The 21,554-nt window shown below is 40.5% G+C and overlaps 1 protein-coding gene and 2 long non-coding RNA genes across 4 annotated transcripts in view; 2 read left to right on the top strand and 1 right to left on the bottom strand.

Annotated features, from left to right (window-relative positions):
* The window catches only part of LOC138404819 (uncharacterized), a 25,112-nt gene extending 14,396 nt beyond the window's left edge, over positions 1-10,716 (top strand). The window contains exon 3 of the long non-coding RNA XR_011238898.1: positions 10,577-10,716. This is a non-coding gene — a long non-coding RNA (uncharacterized lncRNA). The remainder of the gene's footprint in view (positions 1-10,576) is intronic.
* Positions 7,872-21,389, bottom strand: hnf4g (hepatocyte nuclear factor 4, gamma). Of its 2 annotated transcripts, none has more exons than XM_069512095.1 (11): positions 21,174-21,389; positions 14,421-14,586; positions 14,167-14,261; positions 13,559-13,665; positions 13,313-13,462; positions 12,342-12,429; positions 11,725-11,877; positions 10,928-10,977; positions 10,610-10,796; positions 9,504-9,623; positions 7,872-9,040 (listed from the first exon to the last, which is right to left on the bottom strand). In XM_069512095.1, the coding sequence occupies exons 1-11, from the start codon at positions 21,202-21,204 to the stop codon at positions 8,928-8,930; spliced, it is 1,260 nt and encodes a 419-aa protein (XP_069368196.1). In that variant the 5' UTR covers positions 21,205-21,389; the 3' UTR covers positions 7,872-8,927. The 2 variants fall into 2 exon arrangements, with proteins under 2 accessions (XP_069368196.1, XP_019943389.1); XM_020087830.2 differs by lacking the exon at positions 21,174-21,389 and adding an exon at positions 16,428-16,879.
* LOC109629860 (uncharacterized) lies at positions 10,853-14,639 on the top strand. Its single transcript, XR_011238899.1, has 3 exons — positions 10,853-10,991; positions 14,185-14,286; positions 14,526-14,639. It is a non-coding gene; the product is annotated as an uncharacterized lncRNA (long non-coding RNA).
* Positions 21,390-21,554: the final 165 nt, after the last annotated feature.

The raw sequence follows: 21,554 nt of genomic DNA, 5'->3' as shown, positions 1-21,554 counted from the left end.
GGAACAGATTTACTATCATGAGAGGATTTATAAAATTAGGAAAACTGACAGCTTCAACGTGGAAAATATTATTTACAGAAGTGTTGTCATTGTCAGCAGGACCACCCAGACAATTCTGTTTCAGGATTTCGGAATAGCACTAAATGGAGAATGATGCTAAACTTGTAAATTATGCAGAAAACGTTTGGTGTGCAATGCTTAATTCATTTTAGCAACATGCCAAATGTGTGCATGTTCATTTCTGCTACCTGAAGTTAGTAATGTAATATAATGAGTGAAGACAGAAACAAGACAACATGGCATAATTATGACGATGATCTAGTTTATGCAGGAAAACATGGCATCTTGTTTGCCAGGTGGATGCTGCACATTCCCGCAAAGGTTTGAGCTTGAATCACGACAGTGGATGTCTGTTCTGCAGCTTGTTGTACACATGTGGCCTCAATGACTGGCTTTTATTGTCTGTGTAAAAAGTGAGAATCACACGTCGTCTTCCTCCGCTGGAGACCGTGTACACGCATGCACAGATGAAACAGCACACACTCGCTGCACACAGAGGACCATACCCACCGCAGCCTAGGTGGAAGTGACACAAACAAACACGCACAGCTCACTGACTAAAGACGCTCCCAGCAAACAATGCAAAGTGGAAAAGGTATTAATATTTAAATAGATCATTTGCAAGATTGGTATAATTAGCGGTTCATATTCATGTATTCACTTCGGGGATATCACATTGAGACATGTCTACTTATTCAAATAAGATGCAACATGTCACCGGATGCATATATGCAAATGCACATATGCCGCTAATTACACATTGCCTGTCACAAAGAGAGAGAGGCTTTCAGCAAAAAATGTTCAGAGCTTTCTATGAACTGTTCAACCAGGCTGCTAAGGCTGCTCAGGTCTAATTAAAACATGCATGTCCCCAAGGCCTTATCAAAGCACTGTAGAAATATGTACATCTCAAATAGAGGGGAATTAGCTAAATAAAGGACCTCCCTGGTGCTTTTGTCCTTCTCAGATTCCAGGCTCGGCGCTAACAAACTTTAGTTCTGATTGATACTGATAGTCCACTGCAGGGAATTGAGACTATTTTGACCTGAGGCGGGGGACTTTTATTTTGACATCTCCTCCCCTGGCACAAACCGAGATTTGATACCACTCTTGACACCAGCCGCACTGAAGGCTGCCGTGATGGAGACTGGGTTGTTTTAATGAGGTGGAAATGAGAGGTAAACCTTCTCGGAAGTGTTTTCTAATTAACCAAATGATTTGGCCCACAGGGTTGGCTACTGACAAATTATACATTGTGTACCGTGCAAGATTGATGATAATATTTATTTTAAGGCATCAAGAGAAATCGGGAAAAAAAATATTGGACTCTTAGCAAGTGCTGCACAAACTTTTGACTGATTCTCACTAAGAAAATTATCTCAGCTGGGGTTTGATTTGTTACGGAGACCATCGGGGAATCATTAATTCATTCTGAATGAAAAGAGCTGCTATGGGATCATTCCAACACAGAGCAAAGTTGAAGTCTTGTGAAGAGCTACTTGAAACAGCATGTCATGTATGTGCAAAATAACACGGTTGACGTATTCCGCAAGCTCTCACTGTTTCCCTGCTGTTTGACCAACAAACCATCAAAGTGTTAAAAACACATTTTACTAGTTTTTCTTTTTCCAAGTCCTATTACAGTTTAAAGCTTTTTAGAGCAAAGATTAAAAAGAGAAATCCAAATCAGTCAGTCAATTCTCTAAAAACGCACAACAACAAATGCAACTGCCAACAACGATTGTGGTGAAGGACATTTGCGTCTCACTGTCTCGCGTCTCAAAGCTCAACGTACATTAATGTTAACGTGCATTTGCATTTGCACATGGAAACACAATGGCTCCAGAGTGCAGAGCTGTCCAGAGGACTGTCTGCCTGAGGAAAATGTATGCAGCTTAAATCAAAGTGATGTTGCACACAGTAATCTTTCTCTATTAAGGATGTCACTTTTTGCAATCTTTTCGCAATTGCAGCCTAATATCCTTTACCACTCCACTGCTGGGATGGTGAGCCTCTGTGAGTGCACACACACACACACACACACACATGCACTCACTGACTCATCACACACATCCACGGTGTGTAGGTATCCCGCTGAAGGAGTCAGTCATGTGTATCTTTCAGATAGAGGTTGAGAAACCCCTTGATTAGGACAGGAAGTCATGTGTGTAAAATTCACACTTTTCTTTTTTTTCTCTACCTCTATATGAAGTGAAGGAAGCCTTGTGTGTGTCTGTGTGTGTGTGTGTGTGTGTAGCGCACAAGTCTGTAGAGATCATAATTAACTGACGTAAAGGTAAACAGTAATATAAAATTAATTACACGCTTACAGTGAATTCCTTTGTACCTTTTAAAGTGAGCTCAGTTCTAATTTCGGGGTAAAATAATTAGATCCGGAGCTGTTTTGGAAATGAAACGCCTTGCCTCAGCTATGAAAGGCAAATTATTTACACTTGGTTTGTTTCTGATGATAAAAATTCAAAATGGAGACCCAACAGTCTTGCGAATAAACGTGCCTATTGTCTAATTCCACTGATCTTCCTCAGGTGCGTTTAGATCTTTTTTCATTTTCTTTTCTTGATTAAACTTAATTTTCTCAGAAATGCTCGAATTGACATTAATGGCTGCACACGATTCCCTCTGCATACTAATGTTGACCAGTATCCATCTCCACTTCAGCAACCCCAAGGTAAACTCTTTATTTATATATTCAAACATTTTAAGAATCATATTGGTGTATAATGGTGTTTGGTAATTTTTTCTGCTTTGTTTTATTTGTTTAAGCTTGTTTCATACACGCTGGTAACTTCCTTATTGAATTTCACATTCAGTTTGCTTGCTCTTGTTGCATTAAGTAGTTGGATGATGGGAAAAACATGGACTTCTTGTTTAGAAGCAGTTAGGGTCACCTATTAACCAAGACACAAAATGTCTTGGAACCACAGTTTGGCATTATGGACTAAACGCAAAATGGAGGAATTGACATTTTGGCTTCTTCTGTGACAGATTTCTCCCTGATTACTGAACATGAAAATGGTAAAAGAAAGAAAAGAAACTTCTTCCTTGATTCTCACGACCTCAAAAATAAGACTGTATAAAATGTAAGATATCAAAGCTCCCTCAAAGTGAAGCTAAATCATCTTGATGGCCCCCTGCTGGCTGGTTCTAGTACATCTCATTAACTTTGCCTTCTCTATGTTCATAGATGGTTTCTGTCATTCATTTCTGGACAGTGGGAGGAAGTAGAGGTGTGTCATCCATCTTTATTTACAAGGTGTGTCTCGGTTCAGGAGCTATATTCTGTGTCGCTCACGGAGAAAGCCGACTTCGTGAGGTGCATAGACTGTGAAGGCTGAGCTGAAATGAAACAATCTGGTCTACTGAGGATTTCCTTGATCGGTGTCACCAACTTGCAGTTGGACACAACCAGAATGTTTAAATGTAATTTAGTTATTTTTAACATGTGTACTGTTCGGCCACTTTTCAGTTGAGTTGAAGGGTGATTCTCAAGCACCGGATTTCTCGTAGATTTCAAGCTCTGTTCCCTCTTTGAAAAATAGTTTGTTATCGAAGTGCAATGAATCCTGGGATAGATTGGCCTGAGAATGATCCACCTGTTAGAGTCAGAGTTCCTCTGGGATGGAGGGACGCATTTGGAGGAACCATGAAAATAGGATGGAAATAGGACGCAGGAGGAGACACAGCTACAGTCTATTGGCCTAAAACAATCATCTGCTATTGAAGGATGATGTTTTAGATACAATAGAAGATTTCACCTTTTCCAACTCTCTTGTACCTGTAGAGGAAACACTGTTGTGTATGTATGCAATGAGTTTGTCGTGGTCCACAGGAATGCTAACTTTACCATTGGTCCAGTGGAAGGTTGGGTGTATTGCTAAACAGTAGCATTAAGCTCAAAGCAAAACCTTGCAGAGCCACTAGCATATCTCCAGTTGTTCATTTAGCCAACGAACTGTGACATTATCTGAAGGTCGTGTTTTGAATCCATGCATTAGTCCGTGCATCCAATCGAGACACTTACCCAATCCAGTCAAACTTTTGAAGCTGTTGGGGTGTGCTCCTATTAACAGGGTTCCTGTGGAGGACCCAAACACTAAAGCACCTAATTTCATGGAAAAACACACATGTAACCATAAACGTGGTGTTAAGAAGCAGGTGAAAACCTGCAGACGCTTTAGGCCTTAAACAACAACTACACCGGAGTCATTTTCAAAGAGACGTATCCAACCACACTTTGATTCCATGCTGCTTAGTTTAATAACCAGGGCAGCATTCATGCACCTTTATTACCGTTTGATATCACCTCTTACGGTGCAAAACACAGCCCACCTACACGCCACAATTTGCAATACATTTAGTGTTATTGACCAAGTTCCAAAGGCACCCTGTAATTTAAAATAGCAAGCGCAGACTTTTACTGCGCTTCACTGCGGGGTTCCTAATATTCCTTGGATTGAAGGTGCTTTAGTTAACGCCCCAACCCTGTGAAAACATTAGAGGGGTAAAAAGGTAAATATTTTCTCAATGCAGATGGAGTTATCTGAAATCTCGGCTCTCGTATTTAGCCCTCTCCCTCCTCTCCCCTCTCCTCCTCCTTCTCCTCCTCTTCTCTCTCGTCCCTTCTTTCTCAGTTGTGTCCCCCGCCTCTGGCAAATGGGAGTCATTTGTTTGTGTGAACTTCCCATAACCCGCAGCGCGTGAGACACTTATCATTCAGAGTGGGGTGGCTTCGCTCGGAGTCGCTAACACCTCCTCTTCTCTTTTCTTCTCCTCTCTTCTCTTCTTTTGCCCCCTCTCATACTCCCTTCTCCCCGATTTTATCCTCTGTGTTACACCCCTTTCTCTCCCTCTCTCTCTCACCTTCTCTCCAGTCTCATTCCCCATGTAATCTCGGGGTACACAGGACCGTATTCATTACTGCACTACTCATCTTATCATCCACGCTGTCATCTGCTCTGTCTCCTGTCTTTTTTATTTTCCTCTATTCTAACAAGTCTTCATCTCAGGAGCCATCGGTGGTCCACCCCTTTTCATTTCCCTAATGTACCCCACCACACACACACACACGCACGCAACGCACGCATATGCACCCTTGCCTGGCCCTAACCAGTAATTTCATTGCCCTAACCTGGTCCCCATCATCATGATGGAGAGCACCCCCCCCAGCACCCTGCAACTGTGTGAATCATTGTGTGTGTGTGTGTGTGTGTGTTTGTCCAACAATACAGCGTTTTTTAAATGTTAATTTTGTTCTTTTTTTTGTCTCTATGCGTATCTCTGGGCAAAATTAGAATGTGTGTCTATACCCAGGGAGCAAAACAAATCAGGTAACCTAAACAGGGAATGACAGAATAAGTAAAGAGGTAAAAAGATGAAAATAAAGATGGAAGCTGAAAGAGGGGTGAGACGTAGACAGGGAGAGGAAGAGAGGGATTGTTAAGGAGGGAAAGCTGTCAGGGAAGGCCGAGGTGCAGCCCTAACCCCTCTGCTTGCTTTAATCCCTCATTTATGTGAACTCAGCTTTGGAAATGAAGCTGTCACTGTATTTTCCTTCCCTTTGCCGATGGTGTGGTTGAATCAGAAACCCACACATGCATGCGACACATACACACGGCCGCATTACGGAGACACAGAAAATCACTCAGGAAAGGTTTTAAATTCATTCCAGAGTTGGAGGCAGAGATTCATAGAGCCTTACCTTGTCTCCTAGAGGAGGAATCGTCTTATATGTGGAAGACAGAGGGGGAATTATGGGTAAATGCACTGGTGAGGAATGATAGTCTGCAATCTCTGGCTCTAATCTGGGATGTTTGGCACATGCCATTCATTTCAGACTTCAGCAACAATATTCCGCTGCACGGAGTAGAGCCTGAGTATGTGACTTTGCAATCTTTGCAGCCTATTTGCCAGAGAGAAATCTATTCAAACAACTTGGAAACAGCCATGTAAAGCTGAATTAGAAAATAAAATCTGATACACTCCTCCTAGAATCATCTTCGTATAATATATAACACCTTTGATATAACTTAAGATGCAAAGGAGCAGTTTTAAATTGTAATAAATATGAAAAATATGTTAATATGTTTCTCACTTTTGTGAAAAAAAAATGCAAAAAGGAAATGAGGTACAGTTTACCACCTTAAATGCTAGAACTAAGGAAGTAGGGTAAGGCTTCAAAAGAATAATTTAAAAAGATTTGTAGTTACATTGATCTCATTATTTTGACCTAGAATGACAAAGAAAGGACAAAGTACATTAATAAAGGGCAAGAAAAAGTCTATTGCAAAACCACAGACTTACACTGCCATCTAGTGGTCATGGGAGGAATAGGGTGAATGTTTGATGGGTGGATAGAGGAATCATTTTATTTGATGAAGAGATGACCAGGACGTTAATCAGGATCTTGACAACTCACAATATATGAATGTATTTTATGAATATATTCATATTTTTTTCAGGCGAGTTGAGCAAAAATAAGAGCCTCTTGATATTCTGACAATTTGTGAGTCTTCATATTTCAAAATGAACAAATGTGTGAGAAAAGTCCACACCATGCCTCAGAAGAAGTTAGCAAATCAAACCTAAACTTGTGACAAAACCAATAGAAGACAAAACAAATCATATTCCTGTCCATCCTTCGCTCCTCCGTCCTCCTCCAACTCCTCATCCCTTCATTTCTCCCCCTCGCTGGCCTTCTCAGGTGGAGCGAGCGCGTCATACTGGTGTGTAATAGCATGCTGTCAGTGGTGGCCGTTGTGAGGTGTGGGGAGTAGAGCGGTGCGTCTCAGATGAGATATGTGACTGGCATGCTAACACACAGTTTTATCTGAGGGGGGGGGGCCCCCACATCTCCTCACTACAGGCCTTTGATTAAAGCTCCATGGGAACACGCACATGCACACACTTCCAAGAAACACACACACATTTAGAAGAGTAAACACATGCACACACTTCCAAGAAACACACGCACATTTGGAAGAGTAAACACATGCACTCGCGTAGATTATAAATACATTGCACATGAGAGTGTACACACACACACACACACACACACACACACACACACACACCCTCCTATTGTAGGTGGCATTGTTTTGACCTGAGCCAGGTAGCTTGTCCATTATGGAGTTGATAGGAGGATTTGGCCGTGTTGGTTCTAGACAGCATATCCTCTGCCATAAATAACCAGAGTGTTTTCTCTGAGTCACACAACAATATACAGAGAATTAGAGCTCTCGGCTTTATCCTCCGGTCTCATCGGGTGCTCACAAACACACACACATACTAAACCCCCAAGAAAATGATTGTGTGAACGGACATAAAAGAAAATCACAGATTTAAAAGTACAGTTGGCCCCAGCACGGCTCAGTTTCAGCTTATATTTCCATTTGATATTCTACTTTGGCTTTAGGGTTTGTTCTTCTCAGATGGACAGTCGGCGGGGCGGGGGGGGGCGGTAGTTTGATTTTAGATGAGCAACTTCATCCGGTGGCGCGGTCTCAATAGCTCGCCAATAAAGCTTTGGATACATATTGCACAGCTCTGACCAATGAAAGTGTGAAGGTGCATGATGACTTCCATGAGGGAAGTAATGGGCCAACCATGTTCAGTGTGTGTGTTTGGGGGGGGGGGCATATTGAAGTACATTTCTGTCAATTTATCATCATCTGTCTGTCAATATGAGTTTTCCCTTCAGGATCAAATATGAAGAAAAAACAAAAAGCTGAAATGATTGTTGTTTTGTCTGTAGCAACAGATAAATAGGAAATAAATTAGTTTTGTTTCCATCGCACACTTTCTTTATTTTTCCCTGTTTTATAGAAGCAGAAAAATGAATGAGTGGGCCTACAATCATTTCACTGGATGTACTGACGCAAACAACATCTTCTATAAGGAGTCCATTAACAACTGGTGCACTATCCTCTTTCTACAGTTAGAGGGTGCTATTGTACAATATCACAGAATCTCATTCAGTTTCAATTAATCCACACTCCAGTTCTTCAAATTTAATTCATTTATAAATTACGAAATGTACATATTATCAACACAGGAGTTTACAGTTGAAATTGATTATTCAAATATCTATACTCATCAATTTGAGGACATACAGAAAGTTCATAAAATATTAAAATCGCCCACATTTTTTGCATTTAACTTAATATCTGTACAAGTTATTTATAAAGGACATTTTTGTTACTATTACTTTGACCTTGGCCATAGACTACAATACCCCTTATATTATGTTCAGCTGCTGAACACGTGTATTACAAATTTGCACTATATTTGCCATTTTATAATTTATACTATATAGTTTTAGTAGCTTAATAATAAATACAAACCTCTGAATCTACTTTTCCCACACAGTAAAATATTATGTGGAAATTATGATTAGATAAGTTGAATTGCCATTGTGCACCTTACCTTAGTGACATGACTGAGTGAGTGAATACTGAACTGGAAACTATAAACTATTTTAAGGTGACCACAAAGTTCCCTTTGCTGGTTCCACTGGTGAAACCCAACTGTGGTGTTCTGTTAGTCACTTCTTTTAAAACTGACTCACTGGAGTTTTTAAACTGGCAGCTGTAATCAAATCAGACTTATCGTTACATCACTGCCAGGCGTGGGGTGGGGTGGGGGGGGGGGTAAAGTCTAACCTCAGACACTGAACACAGATTGCTTTCGTAAGTTTTATATCATGGCTGGGATGATGAATAGAGGGCAATGGACCTGATCCCGTGTCAGCTTCTCTGGTGAGGGTGTGTGTGTGTGTGTGTGTGTGTGTGTGTGTGTGTGTGTGTGTGTGTGTGTGTGTGTGTGTGTGTGTGTGTGTGTGTGGTGGGGTGTCAGGGGTCTGTCTGTGAGGGGCTGGTCGGAGGACAAAGCGGCTGGGGAAAGTGTTTATACATCTCTGGGACAGGACCCTGCGGGGGCGACGGGATGGGAGTGTCGGGAGAGGCTGCAGGAAGAGCAGAGACAGTGGGACGTTAAAACTTTACCTTTTAACTAATAAAAATGTTTTTCTTTTGGAAAAAGCAAATGTTCTATATTTTTAGTGTGTAAAGTGCATCTCATGTGGCCCACGGGACATGACACATCTATAGTTGCTCCTTTATAGATTCATTCACATCATTCTTGTGTGGCCATTAGTTGGTGTAATATCACCAAATGCATTTTTTATTTTAAAATGGAAGCATAGAATACAGCCAATGCTCATCAATCCTTTGCTTCATTCATTTTTATGACACTCAGGATGCCTGTTTGGGTGCATATTAAGTTCCCACTGCTAATGGAAATGCACCTGGCACATGGAAATGGAACATTTCATGAGGAAATATAAATTATATGTCAGATTTGCCCTGATGTGCCTGTGTGAGTGTGTGTACTTTTGTGTGATAGTGTGCCAAGTGTATGGTTCTCACCTATCTGTGGAGTGTGACTGACGGGCATGGTGCCGATGACCAGTGTGTGTCCGGTCATAGGGTCCTGGGCCAGCTGGGCGTGTGCTGCGTGGTGCAGGTGATTGGGCTCCGATGTCAAGCCTGAACACACAACACATGAACATTCAATCAACTATTAGCTGCATTGGACAGTATGAACAACAATCACACACCAAACAAGATCTCCTCTTGCACTATCTGAATTTAGACAAGCCCTCGTTAGAGCAAAACATGTTTTTTAAAGTCATGACAGTTTTTATATCAGTCTGTAACTGCAGCTGGTATTGACGAGTGTGTGCGTGTTCTACACAGTGATATAATTTGCTTAACTTAATTTAAAATGGCTAAAATCCATATTAGCAGCTCTGTAGTAAGTTCAGCAAAGTTTGTTTATCAGTGTCATTCACGTTAGAAACTAGTGAGTCATTGCATTTCACAATCTCTTTTCTCGCTGTAATAAAAAATATTACGCAAATGTAAAGAGACCTCATATAATTCAACTTTCTTAAATGTTTGTTTAGGTTATCTCTCTAAACATTTGATTAAAATCTACTATCAAATATAGAAAATATATTAAATATTTGTAAAAAATAAATTGAAAATATATTAAATGTTTTTCAAAAATCGTTGGAAATATATTAAATGTTTTTCAAAAATCATTGGAAATATGTTGAATATTTTTTTGTATTAAATTACAATATATATTAAAAATAATAATATATAAAGTATTAAATTGAAATATTATTTAGAGCTAAAATAAATATTCAAATAGCAGCAGGTTTTGTCATCTTAATTTCACAATCCTGCAAAATAACATAAATGCAGCTCCTACAGTCAGGCTGTCATATTCTGAAGTTGTTTTTAGCATTAATGGCAGATCGTGACTCAATACTTATAAGTTTGCCGTTTCACTGAGCAGCAGGTTGAATGTTTTAGCTTTTCCTTGATACATGTGGATTATATAAAGTTTTACCATATTTCTGCAAAATCTTTGGATGTTTTTAACAATTGCTGAGCTCTTGGCAAGGGTCACCCTATTATTTTCCTCTCTGCAGGTTTACAAGCGCAGGCTCGCGGCCCGGTCTCACCTCCCAGCAGCATCTCATGCAGCAGGTTGTCTATCTTGGCCAGGCCGCACAGCTTAATGAACTGGAGCTGTTCGATCATCTGCCAGGTGATGCTCTGCAGGGTGGGCAACAGGAGCAGCAGCTCTCCGAAGCGACCCCTGGAGTCGTACTGACGGTCGTTAATGTAGTCCTCCAGACTCATCTGAACCTGGAGACACACACATGATGCCAAGTTGCCGTCAGTGTAAGCATGCTGCCTTCGTCCTAAGTAAAATAATACGTAGCATAATAACTGATGAATTAGGCCGGCCCGCTCTTCTTTGCTTGCTTGACCTATACCTGCAGACGGATGGCCTTGATCTTCGAGGGGTCCCGCAAAGACTTTGCATCTGCAGATTGGGAGGTAAAGAACGGAAGTGAGGAATGGATGAAGGGATTGAAGAAGAGGAGCATGAGAGGGGGGGGGGGGATAAAAAAAAAAAAGATCAGTAAAATGTATGCAGGATATGGGTGGAATCGATGGAATGTTCAAACTGTGTCCTGAAGGCAAAATGAGGGGATTTAGTGGAGGGAAGACCAAAGAGTGGGCAGAGTGGGCCAAGGGGATGTGGAAAAGGAATGGGGGGATTCTGGGAAATGTAACTAGACTAATGGGATCTGTTGGAGGAAGAGGAGTCTGGATAGAAATGGCAATAACTAAAATGTTTTATTCATTGATTTTATTTTTTACTATGAATAATATAGTATTTCCACCTTTTTTATTCTCTGCTGATGAACTCTTGTTTTTTAATAAATTAGTCTTGTTTCCACCTCACATTTTCTTTATTTTTCCCTGTTTTATAGAAGCTTTCTGCCTAGTACTAAAAAAAAATATTAACAATACTAATTATAGTACATGACAAAAAGTCTGTGCCAAGTTTATTGCTATTGTTACAGTTTCTAGAACCTCATCCCAATCCTGCACAAGTAGTTTCTGTATTGTTCTTGTGAAAAAACCACAACCAGCTTTTCAGTTAATGTAACTAAACACAGAAAATAGTTCCTTAATGTGGAAGCAAGTTTGATGCAGAAAATATGGTCACCACTCATCCCCAGGAAGAAAACTGTTCCTACTTAACTTTATTTTTTTTAATTACCTGGGTCAAAGAAGACAATCGCCTTGAGTGCTGAGTACTCATTGTCGTCTATTTGAATATTCTGGAAGGGCTGGACCAGCTCGTCCAGCACTCTGTTGGCCACCCGGCATATCTCTGGTTCAGGGCTGTTTCTGTGGATCACGCAGCCGTTACCTGCATGTGGGCAGAGAGCGTTGGTCTGTTTAGAAGAGAGTTGAAAGGGAGAGAAAGGTATGTGGGTGTGCACGGGTGAGGAGTGCTGGCTCGTGCTTGTGTGGAAGTTGAAACGGTTTTAGCCTTGAGAGAGAAAGATAAGTTGAATCTTGTCGACTTTTGTTAATCCTGTGTAAAGGTTTCAGTCAAGGTTATGATGAAGGAGTGCGTGAAAGGTCCTAAGAAGTAACGCACAGTGCTTGAGTATGTGTCGTTGACAGATCTATCAGCTACAGTATGATGCAGGTAAATGCTGTAAGGAGCAATGCTGTTTACAGGAGACATTTGTGAGGGCATAAAGAAAAGAAACAGAAACCTGGAGTTAATCATTCTCAGCTAACACAACATTTGATCTCACATCACTGCTGAACCGCCTGATTGCACCACACATAAATCAAGCTTTCTTTCTCGTGGTCAGTCCGTACCTAATAGCAAGAAGTCCTGGAACGCCATTGACCTTTTAGCGACCCCGAGCAGGAGGTGTTCGCCCGCGTGAGCCCTGAGCAAGCTCACCTGGAGACAAAGACACACACGCCCACAGTTAAACAAAGAACACAAACAATGCGACAATGCCTCACGTACATCACACAGGGGGCCACACTTGTAGAGCAGTGTGAGCGTTAACTCTTTAAGAAGTGTGTTATTGAAGTTACTTCAAACGAGTTTAATCATTGCTTCAAATATTCACCACTGCTCTGGTGTGTAGGTGGAGGTGAGCGCATTCTCCCACCCACAAAAACACATCGAATACACTGTATATAAAGGCAAGTGATTCAAAGTTGCTTTTGACAAAAATACTGGAGAGACAATGGTTTCAACTTTTCAACAATTGTTTCTTAATGAGATTTTAAGAAATGCAAGAGAGTGAGTGGCTGTGTCCAAAATCCCCATTAAGTGGATTTGTCATTTTGTTGTGCTGTCCGAATGTTTTTGAAATGTTTTATATCGTGATTAATTGCATCCTAAAGTGCATCATGTAAAGTAGTTTACAACCGATGGCCACTAACTGAGCAATATATACCATCATGCATTGCCTAATATTTATGATGGCGCAGGTTTTTTTTGACCAGCATGAGACAAATCTGTGAGTTGTGGTGGTGAATATAATGTGATATGAGCAGGGCAACTCATCACAGCACAAACTGTGGCAAACAAATGTCTTTCTCCATTTAAACATGTCATTGAACTTGCTTTTTACCTAAAAGTATTAATACTTAGTGTAAAATAAACATTTGAAATGTATTATGGGATTTCACTGGCCAAATACTGTTGTGAGTCATGTCCAAGAAAGTTTTTCTCTCTTGCTGATGACCTCACTACACAGTATACTCATAGAAGTCAAGCAACATCAGAGGCTAATCATCAGATTTCCCATCATGCATTGCATCTCACTTACCTGGTCATCCAGTGGCAGCTCTCCAAAGGTAGGAATGTATTTGGCCCATTCAACCAAAACCAGTAACTGCTGTCTCATCGACTCGCACAGGTCCCCAACCGTGGCCGACTTCTGCTCCGATAAGTCTGCCAATGCGACTGGAGCAGTGATCTGGAGAAAATTACACTTTAAATTTCCGTGCGTGTCTGCAGTTTAGTCACTTACATATTAGTCGGCAAGTAGGAGATGCACATAGATGATCGTCACCTGTTGGGACAGCGACTCTGCCTGAGCCAGAATCGTGATGGGCGGCAGGTCTTGGGAGTCAGGAATGTTTCTACGAGAGCTGATCCGATCTCTCTCGTTCTGAACAGCTAAAATAAAACAATACATTCAGCGAAACACTACATCCTTTATTTTTTTTATCATAGTAATTAATATAAGATAATTTTCAGGGCTTCCAATCTATTTCCTGCTTTCTTAGGTTTTGAAAGTTACAGGAAAAAACAGGCATCCTGAATGCAAACGATGACAGCAGACAATGGGGCAGTTAATATTTAGGAAAATAGTCATACGGGCTGGCATCAGCATGAGGAGTCAAACATTAACCGATGGCAATCCAGAACAACATGTTTGAATAACACATGATTAGGTGTCATAAAGTCCCATGCCAAGGTTATACCCCTCGTAAATACACACACACTAAGTAATCACCTATTTTATGGCTGAGGCGATTTCAACCATCTTGAAACTGCGTTCAGATTCTCTGCCTTTTTTTTTTTCAGGGCCACAAGGTTAAGTCTCAAATAGACATTTTAAGTGGATATCTGATCTCTACATGTTTCAGTGTTAAAGAAAATACAAAGTTTCCATACCTTCTTTTTTCATGCCAGCTCGGAAGCATTTGTTGAGTCTGCAGAAACGACACTGGTTCCTCTTATCTTTATCCACAATGCACTGCCTGCTGAACCTGCATGTGATGGACGTGTCATAATGTAAGTAACTTTGTAGAGCAAGACATGACGACACAGTGTACTAATGTGACAGGACATCAGGTTTTGGTGACTGGAAAAGAAAGTAATACACATAAATACTATAATATATATATATATATGCAGTTTTTATGCACCTGCAGGTGTAGACGTGGTTCTTGCGTATGGAGCGTCTGAAGAAGCCTTTGCAGCCGTCACAGCTGGACGCTCCGTAATGTTTCCCCGTGGCTTTGTCTCCACAGATCGCACAGTTACTGCTGACTCCGTCTGGACCGGGCAGACTTGGCTCTGTTGGCATGCTGTCTGACACGCGCAGAAGAAAAACATTCACACTGGTAAATTGCACATGTATACACACACATTGAGTGCATAGACGTATAGAAGCCTTCAGTACGTTGGTACACACAAATTCTCAAAACAGAGAATAAAATCGGGTAGTCTGGTGTTGACAGTGTTGATCGAAACATCTTCTATTATTGGATCCTTCAAATTACTGTGTCTGTGTTTCAAGACAACAAATGAATGTGAGTTGACATAGCAATGTGTGAGTCTGATCCTTGCTGCGTCAGCCAAGGAGGTTTTGTTCTCCATTGGTTTGTTTGTTAATTTTAAAGCATGATTAAAGAAAGATTTCCATGGAACTTGGTGGAAGGGTGCGGTGTGTGTCAAGAAAGAACTAATTTAATCTTGTTGCAGATTTTTTTTTTCAAGATTTTTGTTGATTTCTCAAATAATTCATGGATCTTGATGAAGAAAATATTTTTCAAAGATGTGACTTATTAACCAAATTGTTTTTGTGCTCCAAAGTGGCAATAGTCACAGGGTTTGGTCCGAGAGGATTGAAAACAGGATCTAATTCTTGAAGTAAGAATATTATTACAAAATCTGAAGGAATGTTTTATTAGAAAGAACACTTTTTCTAGCACTGTAGTAAATGCATTTTTGTTTATTATAGTACACACAATGCAGATGTTTGTATAACTGCTAAATCATTTGTGTGGTGTTTGATTTGCACATCACATTACAGTGTGTGGGTTGAGAAAATATGTATCAGGAGAAAGAATATATCGTATTTCTATTGTTGAGCATATTTGAAATTATTGTCAAAGTCATCTCCTCACTGTTATCGCCGTAATTATTACAGTCATCACGACTGTAATCATTATCAGCAGCATCGCCACTATAATGGAACCATAATCATCATCAGTATCTTTGTATTTATTGCTCAGACAGAGCCACAGCATGCACACAGCACATGCACGCTATAGGTTCAGCTGCTTCCACAGACTCATTCACATCCTCCTCTCTGTCAGTCCCACATCAGGCAGGGTGAGTCAGTGTGGGAGGAACTCTGTGTTCATATGCTGATGTGATATCAGTGCATTGCTGTGGTAGATGCTTGCTCTTCAATAAAATGTGCTTTCTTTATGGTGTGGCTATTCTGGACCAAACAGTTTCAGTAACATTCAGATATCACACTTTTACAACATGTACCCAGCCCTTTTTCTTTCCTTCACAATCACAGACTTGCCACGAGCAAAAGTGACAGACAACTGGATGTGCTAACTATAATCGCCACCATTAAAATGTGAGGTGACATGATTTTGCAGATCCCTTATTCAGTCATACGTGTTAAGTAACACTACAGTAATCTCATAGTACAAGTCACATCAACATATTCGTGCATACATTCTGACAGCACTATATGCACGTCCGTCAGGGGCAATGTGGGGTTCAGGAAACACTGGAGGAGCCAACAATTGAACCATCAACCTTGTGGTCAGAGGACGATCCTCTCCTCTTCCTGAGCCACAGTCACATGAGGTGTCACATCATGGGAACACACACACAAGGCTATTGATATACTCTCCTTTCTCTGTTCATACTGTTATTCTCAGACACTGGTGGAACTGTGGTAAATGTTTACCTGGACAAAACACTTTCACAAACGCCTGTTAAAGTTATCAGTTAACTGGGATCAGATCATGTATCTATGATCAAAGTATTAGTATGGATGTGGATCAGTGTGTGTGTGTGTGTGTGTGTGTGTGTGTGTGTGTGTGTGTGTGTGTGTGTGTGTGTGTGTGTGTGTGTGTGTGTGTGTGTGTGTGTGTGTGTGTATAGCTGGATGCACTCACACTTACCTCCTCCACCACACAGCACATCTGCATTCTCAAAGCCCAGGGTGCTGTACGAGGGATCCAGGCCTTCACTGTAGTTGGCTACTTCCATATCTAACAGAGATTTACTCTGAGGAGTGCGAGGATACTTCATTCCTGTTTCAACCTGGTTCCTCACACTCTTCTTTTCTCTTTCCTCCCTTATTATCTTTCCAGCTCACTCTGAGGTCTCCCTCTCTACTTTTCCCCCCAACTATCTTCCTGTCTGCGCTTCATTTAATTCTTGCAGACATGACAAGGGAGATCCCTGGAATAAAGAGTCTGTAATCCCATTTGATTGGGTTGGGGACAAGGAGAGGGGAGGAGCCCTTGTGGCTAAGACTTCTTTCTTTATTACGTTTTACTTATCTGTCCTTCTCCCTCACACTTATCACTGGGATAGATAGATAGTGGTGAAAGAGTAATCTCACTTCTCCGCCTCTGCCTCTTCTTTTCTCCCTCTGTTTTTAAAGCGTGAGAGAGATTTCAGGACATTTTTACAGTTTGGGTTTTCATGTGCAAGCTTCTCTGCACATGTACCTGCATGCACGAGAGGATTGGGTGTGTGTCAGTGTGCGTGTGTGTGTGTGTGTGTGTGTGTGTGTGTGTGTGTGTTGTGTGTGTGTGTGTGTGTGTGTGTGTGTGTGTGTGTGTGTGTGTGTGTGTGTGTGTGTGTGTGTGTGTGTGTGTGTCCTGCTCTTGATTCCTAATCTAATCAATAGTGGAGTAATAGCACCACCACCTCAGCAGATATAATCTATAAAGACACAGAGTGAAGTGGAAAACACTGATAACTTCCATCAGCTCTTCTACAAACACACTTCCCAGGTCCACATCCCACCCTTTGTTCATAAAACTTTATACAGTGGTTCTAACTTTACTGGCCATATACTGTAAAACATTTCAACTGAGATTAACCTCTGTGACCTCTTGCACTGTTTTCACTTGTAATTTTTGGCACTTATTTGTAAGTAAGTGGATATTTTAAATTGCCACAAGCATATTTGTTTAATATTTGGTGTGAAACAGTAAATTTCATTTTTGGTACAAGAATAAAATGGCAAGTTACTAGAATAACTTTATAACTTTAAAAGAATAAAGGCATCATTTTAAACGGGGAGTCATGTCGATGATCAGCCTGTCGCCTGTGTTTAAGTTAGGAATGTGGAAATGTGTCTTTCTCCTTACTCCTTTTTTTTCCTAAAAAATCTTTATTCTCTTAATATTATAATTGTTGTCTTAAGTTTCTAAATATATTATTCTCGACATCTTCCCATCAAATACTGTACTAATGTTGTAGTAGTTTTACCCCCATGAAACCATGATGTTTTGTTGTCGTGTGTCGCTGGTAAAGATAATGAGAATTTTCAGACATTCTTTTCTTTCTCTTCTCTCAGACAGTTCTATATGTAAAAAAAAAAAAGAGGTAGTGCACTGACACTGTCCACAAAGCAATGTGCAACAGGATGTAAGAAGGTGTTATTTCTTGAAACATTTTCTCAGAAATGCATGTGAAAGACCATCAGCCAACACCAACAATTTAACATTAGAAATAGAAGTTGGCCAGTTAGTCAGTGACCTGCCTCCACTCTCAGACAGGAATTTACTGCCATAAACCAGTTAAAATGTCCCAACCCACCTATTTTATATTGGGAGTTTCACTGCACTAAATCTTATTGTGTGGCTTAAAGGTAATCCATTCAGAGCATTGTTAGAGATGGCTATAAATGATAAGAGGCAGTATTATGTGTGATTTGAGGCCCTACGTCATCACTGTAAAAAGTGATAATTACTAATGTTACTTATTTCTCACTATCCAGTTGATTCAAATCATGTAATGTAAGTAAGCTATTTGTTTGACCTAAAAAAAGGTATACAAATATGATCATTTGAATAGTGTGTTAGTGTGCATGACAGATCAGTGCATGTGCAGTGAAGCAGTACTGGAAACATTTAGTTTTGGTATTCTAGCATGCTGGAGGTAGATAATACTTAATGTTGGAGATATAAGTTTAGCTATAGAGGTTACTTGGCCAGTAGTATTTATTAGTAGTAGCTGCTGTTGTAAATGAAGCATTTTGGAAGCCCGAGTGAAGCTAATCGCATTTTAGGAATATCCAGAATAGGTATAAGGTAAAATCATAAACTGAATATGAAGACAAATGATGTGACTGATCCTTAAAAGTGAAGCCACAGCATTCTTGTGTGCCATCTGGTGGCAGGCTACTGTATAGGTAATAAATCTTGCCTCCTCCCTGTTAGTGAATGGGGCCTGGATCATGCGACAAAATTAAAACATGTGAGCTGGCATGTCAACATTGTGATTAATATGGTTTCTGTTATTTTAGGTAGTTGTGGATTTTTCAGTCTGGTTTTAATTTGATTCTATAAAAACAGGATGAAATGTCATGACTGACAGCTGAGACTGAGTCGAGTGTTCGTATCAAGAACAAGACCTTGCCTCCAAATACACAAGATGGCAGCCATCGTATCTGGGATATTTTGGCTTCATTCCTTGATAGTGGGAGGAGGTATGGGGTTACATCGTTTCTACCAATACAATGCAGTAATTCCCGCAAGATTACTGAGTTATCATACTGGGAGGTATTGTAATGTCATCATGGCTGGAGCTATTTGCCTTGCTGGAATAACTCTAGATCGCCACAGAACAGTAATGAGTGATTCAGTGAGAAAAGCACCAGTACAGTATATAAGCAGGAAGGAGGATAAACCGAGTAAAGTATATCAGAATGTACAGTATCATGGATTATTCAGTGGATTAGAGATAAAACAATTAGTGTCCACTCAAAGCCTAATAACTGACATATTAGTTCATACAAAAGAGTGGAGGGAAGAGGCTGAGAGACAGAAACAAGAGAGAGGTGGGGAAAGAGAGAGAGAAGTGATAGAAGTGATAGAGTTTACATTTTAACTATGCAGTGTGATGTGACCTCCTGACTCATCAGGTTCGTGAGAAGTGAAGAATTTAGACAGTCACACTGTCACCATGCAAAACAGCAACGGTCTGACACAGAGCATGTAGCATGAGAGTATTCAATTTAATTCATCGTTTCTTTATATAACTGCACCTGGATAAGGATTAGACAGTGTAAAAGGGTTTCATGTATGAAAAAAGATGGGATTAAGGATAAAAATACTGTATTGCATAGACTGTGAGTGAGGAGTTAGTGCTGGGTTTGACATACTGTGCAATCGTTGCGACTTTGGATTTTGAAACAGGAAAAAAGTCAGTGTCAGTCAAAAGTAAAATATCTATTATACTTAATGTCTCATTGGTGGACAGGTTGAAGCCTCAAAACATATTTTAACCTCATCTTTAACTGCTGAGTGCTAAGACTAGGAATTGAAGTCCTTATTGCTGTAATAACCTCAGATCACAGATGATACATTTCATAACGGAACATTTCAAACACTGAATCTATTTAGGAAGGCAGTTCATGTTCACTTCACTAATATAATGAAAACTTCTCCAACCACCCATCAAAAAGATTAGAAGAGGTCAAAATGCCAAAGATTAGTATAGATTAAAAATGTATAAAATATATCAATTACACATTCTTAGAAACACAAATAATAAGAGGTGCCATGATTTCCTTCGCTGAAAACCAAGCAGGACGTAAAGAACGAAGCCTTGAGTCCGCCTAGCAACCAAAAGCTCTCTGCAGCCATAAACCCAGTGCTAAGAGGCTATCTCTGTGTGAACTGGCCATAACACTGTCGCCTCTATTTAGATTACAGCTTTTGATAGTTACAGATGAAGAGCAGCCTCACAACTACCCCTTACTATCCACAATAAAAAATACACAGCTCAGCTCATTATTTGCTGCCATATTGCTCAATTGTTAAACCCAAAAAACACTACCAAAAGTTTACTACCTGGAATTTTAAAGGACGTTAAAATTCCCCAACTTTTTCCCCATAAATCCTGAGTTTCTACTACTTTATTCTCCCTGCTAATATCACCACCAAGAGAAAAATAAGATTCACCTTTAAGAATTTAGATAATGTATTTGTGTTAGGTGATTCATCCAGGTAGCGTAAAGCCTATAAGGGTTTCACAATCTAATGTTACAAACCCAAAGATCAATCAACAACTCTGTTTCACAATCACAAAAAAAACTTCACCAATCTGCTCACAGTCAGTCACAGTGTGTTTTGGACTGTGGCATTTTTAGGTTTTTGTATTTTAAGTGACGCCGTTGCTGCATCGCTGTCTTCTTGCTCAGCTCACTTGTTGCCCTCTTATTTATGCTCTTATTAAGCATTAAGACAATCGTGCAGAGTGTGAAATGGATTATCACTTGATCTTTATTGCACAGCATGCGTGACAAAGTGGGTCTTGTCTGTTTCTGCAAAATGCTGCCGGAGAGCAGAGCACGGAGAACGCTGTCTCAGTAGGTACACACACACACACACACACACAAAAGAGAGATCTAGATAACCACATTGCTGTATATAGCTAACAATTAAAAGGCACCAGTTCTGGTTAAAGGACATTAAGCAAGTGTTGCACCTGAAGTGTGTGTGTGTGAATGGGCACAGCTGCAATGTTACCACCATGATACAAAACCACGTGATTTATTAGAACATGTTACCAAACTTCCTGGAGAAACTGCCCAAGGTAATCTTCACTTCCTCCACAAAAGCAACAACATGTATTTCTTAAAGGCAGCGAAAGACACGATACTTCACAGGAGAAATGTGACTCACCTGTGTTTCTCTCTCTGTCTGGGATGTGCATTTATCCAGGCGGGCCGCTGTTCACCTCGGTGGTGAGCAGCACCAGTGCAACATTAATCTGAGTGACAGTGACAGTGGGAAAATCGTAAAGGTGCTCGACAGCATTAAAAAGGGAAGGTTGGAGAGCTGAGCGGCCTATAATTCATGGAGCGACACACTGGATGGCGCCACCATAGCCCAGTCATTAGATCGATTTACTAAACAAACTCAAACTAGGGTGGGGATGTTAAACAGTAACCCAGCACCATAAAAACCAAAAGGAAAAGGATCACCAGGTGTGTGTGTGTGTGTGTGTGTGTGTGTGTGTGTGCGTATGGGCTTCTAACAACACCTCTGAGGGCACAAGGTAAA

Source organism: Paralichthys olivaceus, chromosome 17, assembly GCF_024713975.1.
Source record: "Paralichthys olivaceus isolate ysfri-2021 chromosome 17, ASM2471397v2, whole genome shotgun sequence".
Taxonomy (NCBI): domain Eukaryota; kingdom Metazoa; phylum Chordata; class Actinopteri; order Pleuronectiformes; family Paralichthyidae; genus Paralichthys; species Paralichthys olivaceus.
Note: the sequence above shows the minus strand (reverse complement) of the source record. Positions and strands in the feature narration are given on the sequence as shown.

What these genes read in the sequence shown, in the direction of transcription:
- hnf4g (XM_020087830.2), bottom strand. Translation starts at nt 16,557, where the DNA reads ATGAAGTATCCTCGCACTCCTCAGAGTAAATCTCTGTTAGATATGGAA. An exon ending in AGCTGGCATGAAAAAAGAAG is followed by an intron (nt 13,666 to 14,166) that starts GTATGGAAACTT and finishes GTTTTATTTTAG; the next exon opens with CTGTTCAGAACGAGAGAGAT. An exon ending in CAGAGTCGCTGTCCCAACAG is followed by an intron (nt 13,463 to 13,558) that starts GTGACGATCATC and finishes AATTTTCTCCAG; the next exon opens with ATCACTGCTCCAGTCGCATT.